Source organism: Heterocephalus glaber, unplaced genomic scaffold (assembly GCF_053883595.1).
Source record: "Heterocephalus glaber isolate CG9 unplaced genomic scaffold, H.glaber_assembly_v1.0 deba00001497, whole genome shotgun sequence".
Lineage (NCBI taxonomy): Eukaryota > Metazoa > Chordata > Mammalia > Rodentia > Bathyergidae > Heterocephalus > Heterocephalus glaber.
Genome location: NW_028258320.1, coordinates 28,701,517 through 28,722,201, shown reverse-complemented (window position 1 = coordinate 28,722,201; position 20,685 = coordinate 28,701,517). Strand labels below are relative to the sequence as shown.

Genomic DNA, 20,685 nt, shown 5'->3' with positions numbered 1-20,685 from the left:
CACATTTCCCATTTCCTAATATCTATGATACATTTTAGTCCTTATTTCCACTTTGGCTTCTCACACCAGAGAAAAAACTCAGTATTTAAGCATGTGTGTCCAATTTACTTCACTTAAGAATGTAGTCTCAAGGTCCATCCATTTAGCTATAAATGCCTGAAGCACATGCTTCTTTATAGCAGAGCAGTACTCCATTGTATAAAAACCACATCTTGTGCTTGCTTTGGCAGCACATATACTAAAATCCACATCTTTTTCCTCTTGTCGATTGATAGGCATTTGGGCTATTTCCAAGATTTAGCTATTACAAACTGGGCCTCTGTAAATGTGGGTGTGCATATATTGCTGTGGTATGATGCTTTTAATTCTTTTGAGAAGATACCAAGTAGAGGAATAACTGGGTCAGATAGAACCTCTAGTTTTAGTTTTTTGAGAAATTTCCACACTGTTTTCCACAGTGGTTGCACCAGTCTGCACTCCCACCAACAGTAGAGAAGGGTTCCTTTTTCCCCACAGCTCAGCCAGGATTTGTTAATGGTATCATCTCTTGAAAGAGGGAACTGCATACATAGAAAAGATTAGAAATAAGAATGGTATATGGTAAGCCACAACATGCGATCACAAGGAATATATTCGGGGCTGGAATGATGTGCTGTATTGACTAAGTCTGAGGAATGGGTTAATATTGTGGGAAAAGTATATCACAGTGAACTGGAAGACCAGTTTTTTTGTCTACGCAACTTAAAACCTTACAGCTTAGGACCACTGAACTTCATTTTTTCTCATCTGGAAATTAGGAACAATGATTGTAACAATAACTTCTCTTTCTCTTTTTCTTTAATTTATGAATCATACTTTAAAGTGTGATTCCAACTTAATGGTGTGTTGATTTCTTCAACTATTATAGTGTTCCTGCTCAAATATTAAGTAATTTAAGAAATGTGAAAATTGCAGTTGGAGAGTAGAGCAATGCTGGTTATTTGTACACTATAATTTAATCACCGTTACAATAATCCTAAGAATCAACCATTATTATCCCCATTGTATAGAGGGAAAAACTTAGGATCAGATATTGTTATTGCCAAGGTCACACATCTAGTAAATATAAGAGCAGTATCTGACCCAGATATGTCTTACTTTTAAGCTTGTGTCCTTACTGAATGCTTTTCATTACATTGCCATATCACACAAAAGCTATTCTAATCTCAAAGCCACATGAAGTGGTTTGATATGTCTATTAAATCAGAAGAAGGGATAAGTATTTAAATCATACATTAAGAAAAGTGTCAATAAAGCTATAGAGGAAACAAAAGACTAGTCCATAGAGGATTGATATTTCATATATGAGAATCAAACTTGATTCTGTGAAGAATGAGTAGCCATTGAAGGTTTCAAGTATAGAAATGGGATCATTCCCTACCTGGCAGATAGTTGGTGCTCAGCACAAATGAAATGACTAAATGGGTTTGCCTTTTAGAAACACTGATTCTGTAACTGTGGTACACATATTGGAGGGAAACTAATCTGGAAAATTACTATAATAGTTTGGGCGGGTCGGGGATGTTCAAGCTCAAGGTCCTGAGATCAATCCACAGTACAAAAAAAAATAGTTTGGGCAAAGATGGCAGAGCCTAAGCCAGTTGGTACTGGTCAGAGCCAATTATGCTCATTCCTGCCCACCTTCATACTCAGTGACTTCAGATTGGTAGCTTGTGGTCAACCAGAGTGGGAGAACCTACACCACAGAACATGCCAAACATTACAAATAAGAGCTTTCTTTTTTTGAGAGCTGATTTACAAGCATATTACTGGTCTGAACAAAAGCAACAGCAATAGGACTGGAGAGGAGCAGACACTTCCTAGGATAGGAGGAAGATTCACCATCATTTGGGTTCATAGAGGTGGAGTATCAATTGGGGAGATTCTAAAATGATTTATCAAGTTATTGGCTTAGATCCCTGATGTGGAAAATTGGTGCCTCTAGGACTTCAAGATAGAAGAAATATAGGGCTGGGGATTTAGCTCAATGGTTCTGCTGCCTGCCTCGCAAGTGCAAGAACCTGAGTTCGATCTCCACTACCAAAAAAAAAAAAAAGATAGAAGAAAGATGGTGAATTTTGTTCAGGGAGTGTTGAAGTACATGTGAGGCATAGTAGTGAAAATGTCCAGAAGACAATGGTTATATGTATATGGAACTCAAAGGAGAGGTCTAGATTTAATATAAAATATGAGAATCATGAGTATGTAACTGACAGTTGAAATTATGAGCTTTGAAAACAAAGGGGAAAAACCCTGGAAAAGGCTGCAGTAAGTTTTTGTTTTATAAAGTAAATATAAACAAAACCATATGTCTTTTTGTCCAAAGACAGTTTGAGTAAGTAGGTAGAGCTATATAGTTCTTTGTAAATACATTTACAAGAAAAGTATCAATGCAATTTAAATGAGTTTTAACAATGATTGGTATCTGATGAAAACAGAAATATGATTGATTTGATTTAAAAGACCTCTACAGCAAGAATTTTTAAACTGACACTTGAAAACATTTTTTAAAATATCCAAAACACTTTACATCAAACATCTGAAAGAAAAACATTGTAGAAAGATAGCAAGGAAACAAAATTATTTTAGAAATCATCTTAAATGAAATTATGAGGAATTCTATCCTATAATTAACTCTTATTTTGGCATCTGTTGTAATTATTTCTTTGCCTGTACCATTAGACTTTAATAAGGAAATGATGCGACTTTTATCTCCGTTTGGCAACTTGTTAACAGTATATACTCAGGAAAATTTGTTTCTTCTGTGACAGAATGGGAGGTTTGAATAGATGACCTAGAAGGTCCTTTTTAACCCTGAAGGTTTATGAAAAGGGAAGTGGTAATAATTGTTTACCACTTAAAAGAAGAAGTGGGCTTAGTCCTGGGTGGCCCCAAAGGGCCAGTGTTTGGCAGTTACAGAAAGGTAGTAAAGACTCAGCTCACTATATTACATTTTTTACATTGGTAAGAAAAATTTGGGGGGGGGGTAAGAAAATTTTAACAACTACAGATATCCAACAGAAGAAAGTCTCTCCCAAGAGGCGGTTATCTTTTAAGAGAACTGATACTCAACAGCTGGAAGAGCTCTTAGATATCTTTAGATCTTCGTAATCTTTTTAATACCATTGCCCATATGGAAAATGTTATGTCTACAACACAAGTCAACACTTGCATATCACATCAATCACTATCGCAAGGTGTAGTTGTCATACTTTCTCGGGGATTTGATTGAACAAATTCATCTAAGGGGCTGGGGATTTAGCTCAGTGGCGCCGCTCCTGCCCGTCAAGCGCAAAGGTCCTGAGTTCCATCTCCAGTATGGGAAAACAAAACAAAACAACAACAACAACAAAACAAAAACACTTTAAAAATTCCATACCTAATCTATATTCATGAATACTCCTATGCCTAGGGCTGGGGATTTAGCTCAGGGGCGCCGTTTCTGCCTGGCAAGAGCAAGGTCCTGAGTTCAATTCCCGGTACCAAAAAATTCATCTAGTCCACCCTATTTGCAAAGGGGAACTGAATCTTAGTGGGGGATACGACACTCCCAGGACACAACGTCAATGTTAATGCCGGGACCAGAACTCGCATCAGCGGTCCAGTAGCCTAAGTCTCCTCTGCTCACGTTAAGCAGAGCTGGAGGGCAGCTCTACTGTCCAGTAGAGGAGGAGTCTAAATCCAGTTTTAAGTGTGGCCCAAGACCACTACATTAGAACTTGGTAGACGTTGGAGCACTGTTAATGCACATTAAAGGGCCCCACGCAGACGCCCCCCCCCAAACAGCTCCGGGGGAGGTCCTGGGAATCTGCATTTGCGGGTTTGTGAAACCCCTGCTCTCCGCCCTCTATTTGCTCTGAGTTCCGTGCTCAGACTGGAACGCAGCTGGAAGCGCGCACCCGGAGCAGCGCGGGCTGAACTGCTGTCCCTTGCGCTTGCCGTACACTGTTACACGCAGCCTTTGAGCCGTCACAGGCCTACGCCTGCCGGGACTACAGCCCGGTGAGGACCCTCAACTGGCACCCAGACCCAGCTAAAGGATGGACTGCGGGGGCGATCCCGGGCAGAGGTGGATCAGCAGAGCCCCCTAGAGAACAGGGCCCTCTGCAGTTACCCTTCACTGCGGGGACACACGGCCTTTTCCCTTTCACACCCGGCCCATGGATACTCAGCACTGCGCCTGCGCAGATTCCGCTCCGCCCCGCCTCCTGACCGGATGTTGACTGACTTCCCACAGTGCCTCGCGAGTGGCGGGCGTGCTAACACATCCAGTAGCATAGCGCGCGGACTTCGGTTGTCATCACCCGTGCGGTTCATTACTTCTGTGGTAGGGCCACTGCGTTGTCCGCCGGTGCGATGGCGTTCCTCCGGGGTGTGTGGGGCGTACTGAGGACCCCGGGAAGGTCTGGAGCAGAGCTGTGCGCCGGCTGTGGAGGTAGACTGCGCTCACCCTTCAGGTAGGACCGGTCTCAGGGCCTGGGTCATCTCAGGGCTCGAATGTAGACGTTGTCCTCCAATTTCTGCCACCTTTGATGCAGGAATCAACCTTACCAAGGAGACCGAGGATGTGAGACCAAGCCTTTATCCTTATAGTCCCCTTGTACTTCCTGCTACCCTCCCCATTGTCCAACCTTTAGCACAGGTCGGGCTTCCTCTGGGAAGTCGCTCCAAGAGTCTCGCACCTTTATCCAGGCCTTGAAAGTGCAGGGCTCAGGATAGATGCTTTTCTCCACTTTACCCTTGCTAAGAGATAAGGACTGTGGGATGTCAGCCTTGGAGGCCCTTCCTTTTGGCTAGGGTAGGGTTTTAAATAAGTCAGAAGAGCTGGGATGAAGCTAAGTGGTAGAGCGCCCAGCACTACACGGCTGGGGGACCCCCCAAAAGAGAAATGCTGTTAGTATTTTTGGTGAAAGTATCAGGTATATAGCACCTTGATGACACCTTTTTTGGAATCTCTTTGTGTTCACGTGAATATTAGCAATTAAATGCCTGACGTTGGCCACTGTGTTCAATTTTGCATGAAAAATCCACCCACACGCTGCAGGGTGTACTTCTTTCCTATTTTTACCTGGCCCAAACTCCCTCTTCAGAAGCTGTTCCTTTTTCTACCTTTAATAAAACTTGGCCACCAAAGAAAGTGCCTGACGTTGATTATTTTCTTTATATATATAGTTTTGTGTGTGTTCCGAAATGGTTTTCATCCACCTTGAATGGATATCCAAAGAAACCTGTGAATTCATACATTCGATTTACTAGAGAAAAGATGAACATACTTAGAGCTCAATACCCAGGTAAGGAGTTTTGGGGCTAGTACTCTTTTCTGATGTAATAAAAAGCCCACTGAACAGTTGAACAGGGCCGGGGATTTAGCTCAGTGGTTCCAGTGCCTGCCTTGCAAGCACAAGGTCCCGAGTTCGATCCCTGGTACAAAAAAACCCCCCCAAAAAACCAAAAACAGTTGAACAATAAACTTGTTGTATACTTCCAAAGCATCCAGTGACTGCTCGAGCAATCATTTTGTCTGAAGGTCTGTAGAATATATAACATTTTATTACCAAATAGAAATACTTTAAATAAAAATAAACTAAAGACTTTTTTTTGGTACTGGGGAATCAAACTCAGGACCCTGTGCTTGCCAGGCACCACTGAGCTATGTCCCCAGCCCAACATGTATATTTAAAATAACTTGTAGTTTGGAAAGCACCATGGGAAGAGAATGAAGAAGCTGAATTTAGAGCCTTATTGACTTTTTATCTCTTGCTTAGCTGCTGCTGCTTCTTGTTTTTTTTTAATTTTTTTTTTTAATTCTGTGGGTGTTTTGAGTCAGAGTCTTGCTATGTAGTAGTTCAGGCTGGCCTCAGACTTGCTAGGCTGGGCTTGAACTCACAGTGATCCTCCTGCCTCAGCCTCCCAGATGCCGAGATTATAAGTATGTACTACCACACCCAGTTTAGCTGCTGCTTCTCTCTTAGGGTATTCATATAGTGGCAATGAAATAACTAATGTGGAAGTATTCAGAAACTGTAAATTACAGTGCTGCCTCAGTTCATGAATTTCATTCTTTCCACAATTCTGGTTGCAGAATTTTTCCCATGTGGGTTAGAGTTAGGAACGAATTCTGTGACCAGAATTGTGGAAAAAATTAAGTTCGTGAACCAAGATACCACTGTTCTGCTAATTTCAAGATGTTTTTTCATTGAAAATTGTCTTTGAGTTCCTGAAAAAAGATTGCCAGATATAGTATTTGTTGACTGCCTAGAAAGCTTTAATAACTAATCTCTGCTTGTGATTTTTAAGTACTTTTTACATACAGTACTTCCCAGGACACCTGTGAAAGTCAAAAGAGTTACAGTAAACATGCTTATACTACAGATAAGGAATTAGTTTTAAAAAACATGTGTAAGTATCCACATCTTTTTAAATATAAGACTTGGAACTGACACTTGGTTGTCAAATCACTTGTACTCCAACATTCCAGTTAAGGAAAGAAAGAAAATGGAAAATAATGGATTAACTTAAGAATGGCTTGTTTCCAAATGGTATTTTTTGTAATTGAAATACAAGATGTGTTACATGAATCAAGACTATGTTTTGTGGTGGTTCAGTGGAGTTTTATGAAGTTAATAATTCCTCTCAGGAGGAAAAAAAAGTTAGATTGAAATATAGATGTAAAACATTTGAAGCAGTTTAAAAACCCAACTGCTTAAAATCAGTTTCTTTTTTTTTTCTTTTTGTGATATTAGGGAATAACCCCAGCACCTTTCCACTGAGCTCCATTTCCAGCTCTTTTTAAATTTTGAGGTGGAGGTCTTGCTAAGTTGCATAGGCTTGGCTCATACTTGCCATCCCCTGCCTCAGCCTCCTAGAGTGCTGGGATTACAGACATGCACCACCACACTGGCTACTAGTAGTCAATTTCTGGGGACTGTTTTTATAGTCCATGATGTACTCCTTAGTTATTAAATAATAGGCTTCTCACATTGTTGGATGAAGTTTTAATTTGCCATACTTAGTTGTATAAAGAAAAGTTAAATCATTGTATTAAGTGTGGTATAGTGTATCTGTAACGTAAATTGCTTTTAGAGCTAATAGATTGTACTCTTTTTAGAAATTAATCCCAAGACATAAAATTCTGACGTCTTTTTTCACTTTTATTCCAATTCATAGAATTAAAAGTTACAGAACTAGCAAAAAGACTTGGAGAACAATGGAAGGAACTTTCTGATGCTGAGAAAAAGGTAAGGCTATTTTTTCAACATTGCAGACCAGTTATTCTGCAGTTAAAAGTTGTTGTGTCCTTTAAGAACTAGATGGCCCACATTTTCTTTTTAACATCCATTGTCTGTAGGGTAACTTTATACCTTCTGATCCACATAAATGATGAAAATGTGAATGTATAGGGGTAAAGGTCAGTGGTTGGCAGCAATTTGAAAATGGTGCCTAATTGGTACTCTTAGAAAAATACATCTCATCCTAGAGCACATTTTCCCCTGTGATTCAGTCTGTCTTTATCTAAAGTCATATAGTTGTCTTCCTTGGCAAATGTGCTATGTTGAATTTGCCAGCAATGGTTCATTGACTTTTTCTCTGAGTTTTTTATGTATAGATGTATGAAGATGCTTATAAGGAAGAGTGGAAGGCATACAGAGAAGAGGTGAACAGAATCCATGAAGTACTAACTCCAGCTGAGAGAAAATCTTTGGTAGAAAGTAGAGCACAGAGATTTTTTAAAGGAGAAAGAGTAATAAAAAAGAAGGTAAGTATCAATGAGATACTGTGTTCCTATTAAAAAGAATTGAAATTCACATAATTGTGAACATAGGTAGCTTTTCCTTATTTTGATGATGATATGTACATATAACATGGTAGAATGTCATCGGTTGTATTCTAGACAGACAAAAATAGAGTTCTTTTGCCACTATGGCCACTTGTCATTGAGTCTATCTTGGAAATCCTTGAAGCTACTTTCAGATGTATCCAGATTTGAGATATGTAGTTGGTAGGACTGGTGTGAAAGCTGTAGAAAAACTTACAAAACAGCCAAACCAGGAGCAGCAAGCGTCATTGCTTTGGAGTCTTGTCTAGAGTAATCCCCTCATTGGAATTGTTCTGTAGGTAAAGGTGAATTTGATACTATACACTGCTAAATAGACTGAATTCATTCATTAATACAGTACAGAAGAGTGCCAATTTACATTATCAAGTCAGACATATTTTTAGGATAGAATTCTTTAAAAAACATTTTTTTTTTTTTATGGTACCAGGGATCGAACTCAGGACCTTGTGCTTGTGAAGCAGGCGGCGGAACCACTGAGTTAAATCCCTGGCCCTAAAAATTTTTTTTTTTTTTTTTGGTGCCAGGGATCAAACTTGGGTCCTTGCACTTGCAAGGCAGGCAGTGGAACCACTGAGCTGAATCTCCGGCTCTAAAAATTTTTATTTTTATTGGTACATGTTTGTAATATATAATGATTATATTTCTCATGGGGGGTTGGTACATGTACATAACACATTTTCATTCTTTTTATCATCCCCTTCCCACCCTACTTCTTCCTCCATCTCTTGGTGCTCATCCCTTTAGCAAAAGATCTATCTCCCTATCTATCTCCCTATCTATCTATCTATCTATCTATCTGTCTATTTATTTATGGTATCGGGGATCGGACTCAGGACCTTGCGCTTGTGAGCCAGGTGGCAATGCCAGTGAGCTAAATACCTGGCCCTTCTTATTTATTTTTCTCTTTATTTGTGCTTTCAGGTTCTCATTTAAGAGAAACCATATGATACTTACCTTTCTAAATCTGATTTATTTCACTTAACATTATGGTCTCAAGATGCATCCATTTTCTACAAATGACAAGTTTATCCTTTATGAGAGAGTAGTACTCCATTTTGTATAAATACCACCATTTATTTTTTTACTTATTTATTGATCACACATAGGCCACTTCCAAGATTTAGCTATTATGAGTTGTGGTGCTATAAACATGGGTGTGCATGTATCACTGTAATAGGATGTCTTTAACTCCTTCAAGAAGATAGCTAGAAGAGGAATAGTGAGTCAAATGGAATAATGGGTCAAATGGAATTTGTACTTTTAGCTTTTTGAGGAACTCCATAGTGATTTCCTTAGTGGTTCTACTAGTACACTTCTACCAACAATATAGAAGGGTGCTTTATTTCCCCGTATTCTCACCAGCATTTGTTATTTGATTTTATGATGGTAGCCATTCTTCTTGGAATAAGGTGGAATCAGTGTTGTTTTAATTTACATTTCTCCAGTGGCCAGGAATGTACATTTTTTCACATATTTGTTGGCAGTTTGAATTTCTTCTGAGAAGTGTCTGTTCATTTCAGTTGCCCATGTTTTGATTGGGCCTTTTTTTTGGGGGGGGAGTCTAATTTTTTTGAGTTCTTTATATATTTTAGGTATTAGTCCTCTATCCAAGGAATAGATGGCAAAAATTTTTTTCTATTCTGTAGTTTGTCTCTTTACTCTGTTGTTCTTTTCTTTGTTGTGCAGAAACTTTTCAATTTGATATGATCCCATTTATTAATTCTTGGTATTATTCCTTGTGTAATTGGAGTTTTGTTCAAAAAGTCCTTGCCTATGCATTCAAGAGTTCTACATATTTTATCTTGCAGTAGATTGTTTCTTTTTTAGCATTTAGATCCATGTTGATTTTAGTTCAGTACATGGGCAGAGACAGGGGTCTAGATACAGCTTTCAGCATATGGATTGCCAGTTTTCCTAGCACCTTTTGTTAGAGGCTCTTGTTTCCTGTAGCATATGTTTTTTGCCCTTTTGTCAAAGATCACAAATGTTGTGGAGTTGTTTCTCCATCTTCTGTTTTGTTTCATTGAGCCACATGTTTGTTTTTGTGCCACTATCATGCTGTCTTTATCACTGTAGCTTTGTAGTACAGTATATCTTCAGATCTGGAATTGTGATGCTTCCTGCTTTGCTCTTGTTGCTGAGGATTGCTTTTGCTGTTCTGGGTCTCTTTTGGTGCCATATGAATTTTATGATTGTTTTCTCTACTTCTGTTAGGGATGTTATTTGTATTCTTATTGGGATTGCGTTAAATCTGTATATTAGGTGTCCTGCATTAAATCTGATTCAGAGCAAAAAAAATGTGTATATCAGTTGTGGAACTATGGCCATTTTGTCTATATCGGTTCCACCTATCCAGAAACAAGGGTTATTTTCCTATTTTATTTATTAATTTACTTATTTATTTTGGTTTTTTGAAATAGGGTCTTGCTTTTTAGTTCAGGCTGGCCCTGACTCACTATGTAGTCCACGCTGGCCTCGAATTTGTGGTGATCCTACTGCCTCAGCCTCCCAAGTGCTGGGATTACAGGCATGCACCACCACGCCCAGCATCTTCTTGTTTTCTTATGTTCTCTTTGGTTTCCTTTTTTTTTCAGAATACTGTATTTTCCATTGTAGAGGTCTTTCACTTCTTTGGTTAGGTTAATTCCTAAGTACTATTGTGAATGGTAATGTTTTCCTAATTTCTTTCTCATTGAGTTCATTATTGGTGTACAGGAGTGCTGTTGATTTTTGCGTGTTGATTTTGTATCCTGCTACACTACTGAATTTGGTTACTATTTCTACGCGTTTTTTAGTGAAATGTTGTGGGTCTTATGTGTAGAGGATCATGTCATCTGCAAATAATGATAATTTGACCTCTTCCTTTCTTATACATATCCCTTTTATTTCTTTCTCTTGCTTGATTGTGATTGTCCAGGCTAATGTTTTGCATACTATGTTGAACAGGAGTGGTGATAGTGGACATTCTTGTCTTGTTCCTGATTTAGATGGAAAACTTTCAGCTTTTCTCCATTTAACAAGTTCCTGTCACCTTGACCCACCAGTAGTACATGAATGACTCTTTCATCGGGTGGCTTGAGCCACCAGGACTTAGCTGTTTAACATCAGATGATGGAATTCAAATCAGAGCCACTCAGCTGTGGGACATACAAACACCCGTATTGTGAATGTGTTAATATGATATTGGCCATTGGTTTATCATAAATGGCTTCTATCAGATTGAGATAAGGTCTTTCTATATGTATTTTCTTTGCGGGTTTTTTTTTTTATCAAGAATATATGTTGAATTTTGTCAAAGGCTTTTTCTACATATGTGATATTTGTCCTTATTTCTCTTTATGTGATATATTTATTGATTTTTTTTTTTTTTAAGTGAAACATTTATCGGTACATTTTAGTTATACATAATGATAACAAATCATCATAGGGAATTTGTACCTATATGTGATCTATCTTGCTTCCCTGGGGTAAAGTTTGCTTGGTCATGATGTATGGCCTTTTTGATGATTTTTTGCACTGTTTGCCATATCATGTTGAGAATTTTTGCATCTGTGTTTATTAAAGAGATTGGCCTATAGTGTTCTATTTTGTGGAATTCTTTTCTGGTTTTGGAATCAGTGTTGCTAGCTTCAGGAATAACTTTGGGAGTAGTCCTTCTGTTTCAACTTCATTAAAGAATTTGAGGAATATTGGTGTTAGAGCTTCCCTAATTCAGCAATAAATCTCTCAGAACCTGTGCTTTTCTTAGTTGGTAGGTTTTTTATTACTGCCTCAATTTTGTTGCTTATTATTAGATTATTCAGGGTTTTTATATTTTCTTGGTTCAATTTTGATAATTCATATGTATCTAGGAATCTTTTTTTCTGAATTCTCCAGTTTATTGGAATATAGATTGTTAAAATAATTATTAATATCTTCTAGAGCCGAGGATCTTTCTCAGTGGTTCCGGTGCCTGCCTCACAAGCGCAAGGTCCCAAGTTCAATCCCTAGTACAAAAATAATAATAATAATAATCTTCTGGATTTCAGTTGTCCCTTGTGACCTTTTTCATTTCTAATTGCATTGATTTTGTTCTTTTCTCTTGTTTTGTAAGATTGGCTAAGATGAGCCGGGGATTTAGCTTAGTGGTTCCGCCGCCTGCCTTGCAAGTGCAAAGTCCCGAGTTTGAGCTCTGGTACCAAAAAAAAAAAAAAGATTGGTTAAGGTTTGGTCTATTTTGTTTATTCTTTAAAGAATTAACTCTTTTTTTCCTAGTACCAGGACTCAAACGCAGGACCTTGCACTTGCCAGGCAGGTGCAGCATCTGTCGCTGAGCTAAACCCCCAGCCCAAGAATCAACTCTTTGATTCATTGATTCTTTGTTATTTTTGGTCTCAATTTCATTAATTTCTGGTCTGATCTTTATAATTTCTTCCTTTGTACTAGCTTTGGATTTGGATTTTTTTTTTCTAGAATGTTGAGGTCTATCATTATTTATTTGGGTTCGCTTTTTTTTCTGATGTGGGCATTCATAGCTATAAAAGTCCCTCTTAAGACTTTTTTCATTCTGTCCCATACATTTTGGTGTGTTGAACTGGCATTATCATTTGATTCTGGGAATTGTCTAATTTTCTTGATTTCTTCTATGACACATTGATTATTCAAGAGCATATTGTTTAATTTCTATAATTTCTGTGGTCTATTTTGCCATTTACTTGTATTTTCATTACACTATAATCTGATATTATTTATGGTATAATTTTGATTCTTTTACATTTACTTTAGCACACTTTATGGGCTAGCATGTGGTCTATTTTGGAGAAAACTACATGTGTTGCTGAGAATGTATTCTGTTATTAGATGGAACACTCTGTAGATATCTGTTAAATTCATTTGTTTGAAGGATTGGTTCAACTCTGATATTTCTTTGTTGATTTTTTTTTTTTGTCTAGTTGATCTATTTGTGACAATGTGGTTTTGAAGTCCCCCAATGTAATTGTGTTGGTGTTTATCTGATCTTTTATATCCAGTAGTGTTTGTTTTATGAAGTTGGGTGTACCAGTGTCCTACCCTTAATCATAGAAAAGAGATCTGTAATTATTGTATAAACACTAAGATAAGTATATATATTGACATACAGTAAATATTTAGTGAATGTAACAACTGTACCTCCACCAATCAACAGTGATAGTGTACAGTTAACTATCTAAAGATTCATAAAGCTGAGTGGTTATAGTAGTAAAGATAGAAGGGTAGAAAATGAAAGAAGAAAAATTTGAATAGTTAAGTAATGAAAGATGAAAAGGAGAGAAAAATTAAAATGAAGGATCCTGTTAGGGAGTAAACAGAAATTAATAGAATTAGATAACAGTTACAGAAAAGAACAAGAAAAAGAAGAAAAAAAAATTTAAAAAGGAAAAAGCCCCTAGAACCAATGAAGAAGAAAAAGAAAGGAAGTGACCCCCTCTGGTTTGTTTATTTGTTTGTTTGTATATTAAAATGAGAGGTTTTGTTCTGTGATCTGCAGTTTTGGAATCCATCAGGTCATGGTTTTCTCTTCTTTTATGGCCTGTGTGTTTATGGGGTGCCTGTCTGTCCATTCTCCCAGGCCATGGCAACAGTCCAAACTGAGCCATGACTTTGCTTACATTGGTAGATTGGGAAAGTAATTAGACCCCTTATCTGTGCTGGATTTAACAGCAAAGTGAGGATTTAAGCAATTTTCTGGACTTAATGCCAGCACTTTCAGACCCAGCTGCCTCTGAAAGCTGTGCATGCCGGGCCTGGCTTCTCTTGGGTTTAACTTCTCAGAGAGTCTGTGGCCAGCCTGTTGCCTGTCCTCAACTTTCTGTCACCCAGTAAGTGGGAAAATGACACAGAACTCTGAAGTGAGTTTGTTTTGTGGTTTTTCTATGGTTCAGTCTTAAATAATCAACTCCTTCCCAAAATAGTGCCTGATTAAACACTCTGGCAATATGGCAGGTGCCACATTGGATTCCTTTTCTACCTGTAGCCTGCAGTGTGGAAGGAGTCACTTTCCAAGTAAAGCCCTGTGCTGTTTTTGCAATTTACAATAGATATGGGCTTTTCTGGGGCCTAGTGCTGGTGGCTCAGTCTGTTGTTTATTCCTGGAGCTCCCAATGCTGGGGACTTACTTTGTTTCTACAGAGTCAGGTTTCCTTCCTGGAAAGCTAAAGTAAGCTTCCAGTCTGCTTTTTTCTTTTATCTGCATTGTGGTCCATTCCTTCAGCTTCTGGAGTTTCTGATTTTCCTGTCAGGTCCCTTTATAATCCCAGAGATCTGCTTCTTTCTTTTTCCTCTTTGCTAACATGTTACTTTTCAGGTGTCTGGATTCCAGGTCCTGGAAAGGCTATATTTTGCTGTTGATTGCTACTCTACCATTTTGGTCTCTAGAATAGAATTCTATTTTTCCTCAAAGAAATAATTATTAAAACCTCACATGGAGGAAAAAAAAAAAACCTCACATGGTTCAAAATTTGTAATTCCCAACTTAAAGTGTTAATTTGCTTCAAAGTTGTTGTTTGAAAGTTAGACGACTACATTTTTTTTTTGAGGCTGTACTATATGAAAGTTGGTGAGCTTGTTAGTCTAGTACTCATACTATTCAAAATTGGTCTTCAGAGTTAAAACTCTGAAAAAAACCAAAAAATAGATTCTATCCTTGACTGCGAGAAGCCAAGGCATCTCTCCCTGACCCCAAGTGTTGTTTGTTTTGGTTTTTTGAGACAGGTTCTCTCTGTGTAGTTCAGGCTGGCCTTGAAATCACTTTGTAGGCTGGTCTCAAGCTTGCAGCAGTCCTTCTGCCTCAGCCTCCAGACTGCTGGAATCACAGGCGTGTGCTACCACGCACAGCTGACCCAAGTGTTATAAGCCGTCCTAGTGCAAGGGTTGACGACTCACCCAGTTTCAAGTCAATGATGATCTAAGTGCTGGTCCACTTAGTTAAAGGGAGCCAGAAGGGATACTAAGAGTGAGAAATAAAGTATCTGCATAGAAGTAGTATTTGGAAAGGTGATTACTAAAGTGTATTTTCCCTCTTTTCCTTTCCCTCCTCAAAGCACTCAGTCTGTGGTGAAGGTGAAGAGAGCCAGAAATGAGGATTGGGCAGATAAAAAGGGGTTTACCTTTCCATCCTCACTCTTTAGTGGAATCATTCTTTCTACTAAAGATTCTTAATGCCATCAAGTTTAGAGATCTGGGACAAATATGGGGATCAGGAGTTGTAAGTGAACCCCTCAGCAGAGAAATCACTAGCAGTGGCTCTAGAAACAATGGGCAAAAGTATTTTAAGTTTAATTAAAAAATTAAAGTGCCTAGAGTCTGTAGTAGTTTCAATAGTAAGTGAATGAGAGATTTAGAATTGTCTCTATATGTAAACCGAGGATCCCTATTTTTACTTATGAATAAAAATTGGATTTGTTATTGATTATAACCAAATTTCCAAGAAGCACAGAATTTTATAAATTCAGATGTTACTATCCAAATTCAGAAACTAAATACAGTAATGCAGTATCCCTCATTCTCTGAATTGGGGAACTAAGCCAAGTTAGACAGAAAAAGATGCTTGAATTCTTTCCCATATTTTCCCCCCTTTTAGTACCTAGTAAAAAGAATTGAATTAACACATGTGTTGCACTTTAATGATTGAGGGCATCCAAGGAGGAAATAAATTGGGGGAGATTATTATACAGATAGTCCCATGTTTGCAATAGTGACTTATGGTAACTTGGCCTAGGGCAGTGATGGTAAACTTTTTAGAGAAGAGTGCCCAAGCTACAACCCCCAACCCACTTATTTATCACAAAGTAGCAATGCTGCAATTAAACCTGAATACTGAGGTTTTAGTATAGAATAAACAACTCATACATTGACATCGTTTGTCTTAAAAGAAAAATATCGTGGTGTCTAGGTTCGCCACCACTGGCCCAGGGCATGGTAGCATCCTTCAAGGATGAAATTGGGATTATTTTATCTTTTAAAAAGTGCCTGTATGGGGCCGGAGGTTTAGTTCAGTGGCACCAGCACCTGGCAAGTGCAAGGTCCTGAGTTCGATCCCCGGTTCCGCAAAAAAAAAAAAAAAAGTTCCTGTATGTATATGTTTAATATAGTCAGTTCCTGGAGACCATAAAAATAACATCAAGAAAGAATTTGGTATGGAAAAATAACTCATGAAACCTATAATTTTTAAGATTTAGTGCTTTCAAAATATTCTGACTCCAGGATGTAAGAATTACATACTTTAAAAAAAAAAAAATCACAGCATTCATTTTGGTCCTGCAGTACATAGTAGTGAATAGTTTCTATAGATAAAATTAAGTCTTAGGGAGGTTAAAAATATATCTAATCTTGTTATTTTTGTTATTTAGGAGTTATTAATGCTTGGAAAACCAAAAAGAGCTCGCACAGCTTATAACATTTTTCTGTCTGAATACTTACCAACCTGTGAAGGTGCTACGATACAGGTAAATAGAGCTGCATTTGTTTCTGGGAGTTTTGTTTATTTTCATTTAAAAATTACTTGGAAATTTTAGGATTGTCATTTGTCAGGTGGTAAAAGAAAGTTGTAGATTTATAGAAATTAAACTTTTGATAAGGCCCTAATTATTGAATCTGTTTTAAAGAAAAATATTGGGCTGAGGGTATACCCCAGTGGGAGGGCACTTGCCCAGTATGTGTAAATCCCTGGTAACATACATACACACGAGAAACCCTTTTTCTTACCATAAACAATATGAGTCCATCATTCCCAATACCTTGCCAACTTCTTAAATTTACAAAACAAAATTTTCACATTTATAGAGATAGTAATATATTTCTGGAGACTCTTTTATTCAAGTAGCTCTTAACAGTTTTAGAGTCACTGGAAAGAAAGTGAGTAGAGCTATAATACAGTGGAAACTTGGTTCATAAGCAAACTGAATTGGACAAGAACTGAACCAAATTTCCCCATAAGGTCAACATTGAACCTAACTGTTGAATTTGATTTTGTTCATGACCAGAATTGTGGAAAGGATTAAGTTCGTGCACCACCGCTCCCAGCTCTACTAATATTTTTACGCTGTTGCTTCTTGATTTTTTTCAGTTACAAGCATTGTCTGTCATTTTATCACCTCCACTGTTTAAGATAAACTTTTAAGTCTCATTTCACTCTTCACATGTTGCATCTTTTTAGCTACCAATACAGTTATAATTTTGGTTAAGCTGGATGTGGTGGCGCATGTTTGTAATCCCAGCACTTGGGAGGCTGAGACAGGAGGATTGCCACAAGTTTGAGGCCAGCCTTCACTACCTAGTGAGTTCAAGGCCAGCCTGGACTACACAGACCTTGTCTGTCTCAAAAAACTAAAAATGGGTTGGGGATTTAGCTCAGTGGTTTCGCCGCCTGCTGCGCAAGCACAAGGACCTTAGTTCGATCTCCGGTACCAAAAAAAAACTAAAAAGAAGAAAAACAACAACAACAACAAAAAACCCAAAACATAATTGTGGTTAGATGAGTATTGAGCATGTTTATATATTATGATCATATGAATACTATTCACAGCTGAGCTGTCCCATATCCTACAATTATTTTTTCTTCTAAAACTTATTTTCCCTAAAGCTGACTGTGACTTGTTTTCCTTGTTGTTTGTTTTGTTTTTGTTTTTGGTACTTATCAATAATAATTCAACCCCAAATTCTTCAGTGTTCACCAGCTTTCAGCATCTTGAGATACACTAGTCTGTCTTGTCACTTTCAGGCTGGAGTCTTTGGTTTGTTCCAGCTTGGCTCTTGCCTTCTATTTGTAGTGTGTAACTAACTTTCTGGGCTCTTCCTTCTTCAGTTCTTTGTGGTACTTTCACTTCTATTGTGTTTCCTGGTTTACTTTGATTCTACTATAACATTTTCTCCAGTAAAGGAGCATGGGAAATTAAGTGTTTTAGTTTTTATGTGTCAAAGTCTTTGTTCTCACATATGTTTGTTAGAGTAGGTATAGAATTCTAGGATGCAAATCGTATATCTTCAAAGTTTTCAAAAGTATTTCTCCTTTCTTTTGTAGCTCATTATATTGCTTTTGAGAAATGCAAAAGCATTTTAATTGTTGGTCCTTCTCAGTATGATCTGGCTTCTTTTCTTCCCTTTCACTTTTCTGTATTCTGATTCTCAATAACTACTATTATTTATATATAGATCTTCTGAACTGGCCATCTAATTTTCTTATTTTTAGTTTGTCGCTGCCCTAGCATACCGTATATATTTAACCATCTCTGTGTTTTTTACACAATACTGTGCCTTCACCTGTATCTGATTTTCAGCGACTCTGTCTTACTCTCTTGAGAGAAGAACAAATGTTCTGGAATCTGTTACAGATGAGGTTTAACCTCTTTTTCATTGGTTCAGTGTGTCAGTCAGCCCTACCTTCACTTCTGTTTTATACCTAACTGGTGCTTCCAATGCCTTCAGCTAAGTAGAATTAGGGACTTGTATTCCTATGACTACCTAAACAGTTGGGCACAAATTTTAGAATAAAACTAAGGCTACAGAGAAGAAAGAAGTAAGCCAGTTAGTAGTTTTTATGTAGAAACAAAAGGATGTTATTTATTTATTTTTTGGTATCAGGGATCAAACTCAGGACCTTGCACTTTCGAGGCAGGCGCCGTGCCACTGAGCTAAATCCCCGGCCCCATAAAGGATGTTAATTGATGCAGCTTTGTCTGTAATTACTGATGTTGGAGTTTTTGAGTTTTTGTTGTTGGAATGAATAATAAAAGATTTTAATCACCAAAATCCCCGTATGTGCTACTTAAATATACATTGTTTTACAGGCAAAATGGAAGTCTGCACATGAAAACTGGAAAAATTTGTCTAGTTCTCAAAAGCTCGTAAGTATTAATGGGTTTTAGTTTCAAGTGTCCAGTTGGAATAAGTATGAGAGAATACTTTAGGGCAAGAATTGATTGATGTTAAGATAACCTGCTCTTACTAATAATACAGATTGCATTATAAATTTACTTTTCTATTACTAAAACTAATTTGGCTCTTCTTTCTTGGTAGTTTTTGACTGTAAATAAAATTGATATTCAGAAGAGTATGACTCATTATCTTGAGTGTCCACTGTATTAAGTGGTAGTTCTATCTTGCTTTTACCACCTTCCCACACCTTGAAATTGTAACAACTTTATTAATATTTATAAAAGCTTTCTTTCTTAACCTTTTTCTCATCTAACATTTACCTCACAAAAGCATTTTCTCTATTCCCCCTTCGTACATGTACAGTAGTAATGAGATTTCTATATACAGGGATACACTCCAGAAGTTAATTGCTCTTTTACAGATAAAGCATGTTAACAGTTACACTTTTTCTCAGGTATATGAACACCTTGCTAAAGATGATAAAATACGTTATGCTAATGAAATAAGATCTTGGGAAGAACGGATGATTGAAGATGGACGAAGTGATCTTGTACGTCCCAGGCCACGCCAGCGAAACAGGATGACACAGGAAAAGGAAGATTGAGTTTTGGTCCTAGTGGATAGGCAGAAGAAACCAATTAGGTGTCAATATGGGAAAGTGTTGCGAAATTAGGAAGAATAATGTTGGTAAACATTTTGTATTCAATTACTTTTTCTTTGTCTCCTGGACTGCTGCCATCTGAAGACATTTTGTGTTAGTATTTTGAAAACCCAAACAGATGAAAGTTCATGCAGAATTTTATTTTGTGTTTAAGAAGTACTGGGGATCAGAATAATTCATGTAAATGTACAGTGAATCATTTTACCTTTAATAAGGTAAATCAGTCTGTGAAGTTTTTTTATGCCAGATGACAATTATGGAAGTAGTATTCTTGTTCCTTATATAGGCAGGAGTTTCTTTTCAAAATAGTCACAAATTGTGGAATCCACAGTATTCAATGATATAATTGTATGGTTAAAAAAAAGAACCAGAGGCTGGGTGTGGTGGTACACGTCTGTAATCCCAGGCCTCAGGAGGCTGAGGCAGGAGAATTACTGCAAGATCAAGGCCAGCCTGGACTACATAGTGAGTTGATGGCCAGCCTGAAATACAGAGCAAGACCCTGTCTCAAAAAAACCACACACACAAAAAAGGAACCAGAGCCCTGCATGTTGGTGCACATTTGTAATCCCAGCACTCAGAAGGCTGAGGCAAGAGAATTCCCATGAATTTGAGGCCAGCCTGGGCTACATAGTGAGTTCAAGGTCAGCCAGGAATAAAAAGTGAGACCCTATCTCAATTTTAAAAAGAGCCAGAACTCATTTAGGTAAATTCTAATTCCTAGGTATAATTCATACTATATTTAGAATTGATGGTCATATATGGCAAATAATTGTTGGTTTCAGTAAAAACTTTTTGTAAGAAGGACTGACAGATTTTAAAACCTTTTTCTCATTATCTTTTTTCCTAAAGTAAAATTATGTACCAAATCTATGCATATTGGTTTATTTTTCATAGAATAAAAATTTGAATTTTTCATTTTGCATGTTTCTGAATTATACATTATAAGATTCGTTTTATAGCTTTCCTTTTTTTAAAAGTAAGGAATTGTGTTTTTTCTGAATTTTTTCCTATTTTGTGGAAGTATATTTATAAAGATTACTTGTATGGTATAAAATTTTAAATGAGAAATGTAAGAAACAAAAGCCTTCCAAGGCAGAAATGTGAAACATTTTGCATAATATATAAATATTTGCATAAGGGGCAGGCACTTAGGGTGTATGGGCCAATCCATCTCACTGCCTATTATTCTTCATGGCTGTGAGTTAAAAATTATATTTATATTTTAAATGGCTTTTAAAAAGAAAACTATAAATAT

General features: G+C 37.4%; 1 protein-coding gene across 1 annotated transcript; it reads left to right on the top strand.

The window, feature by feature from the left end:
- Positions 1–3,989: 3,989 nt before the first annotated feature.
- On the top strand, positions 3,990–20,343 carry Tfam (transcription factor A, mitochondrial). The gene is made up of 7 exons (XM_004858304.4): positions 3,990–4,496; positions 5,212–5,330; positions 7,207–7,277; positions 7,646–7,795; positions 16,243–16,338; positions 18,679–18,735; positions 19,221–20,343. Exons 1-7 carry the CDS (start codon positions 4,396–4,398, stop codon positions 19,368–19,370), a joined length of 744 nt encoding a protein of 247 aa, XP_004858361.1. The 5' UTR covers positions 3,990–4,395; the 3' UTR covers positions 19,371–20,343.
- Positions 20,344–20,685: the final 342 nt, after the last annotated feature.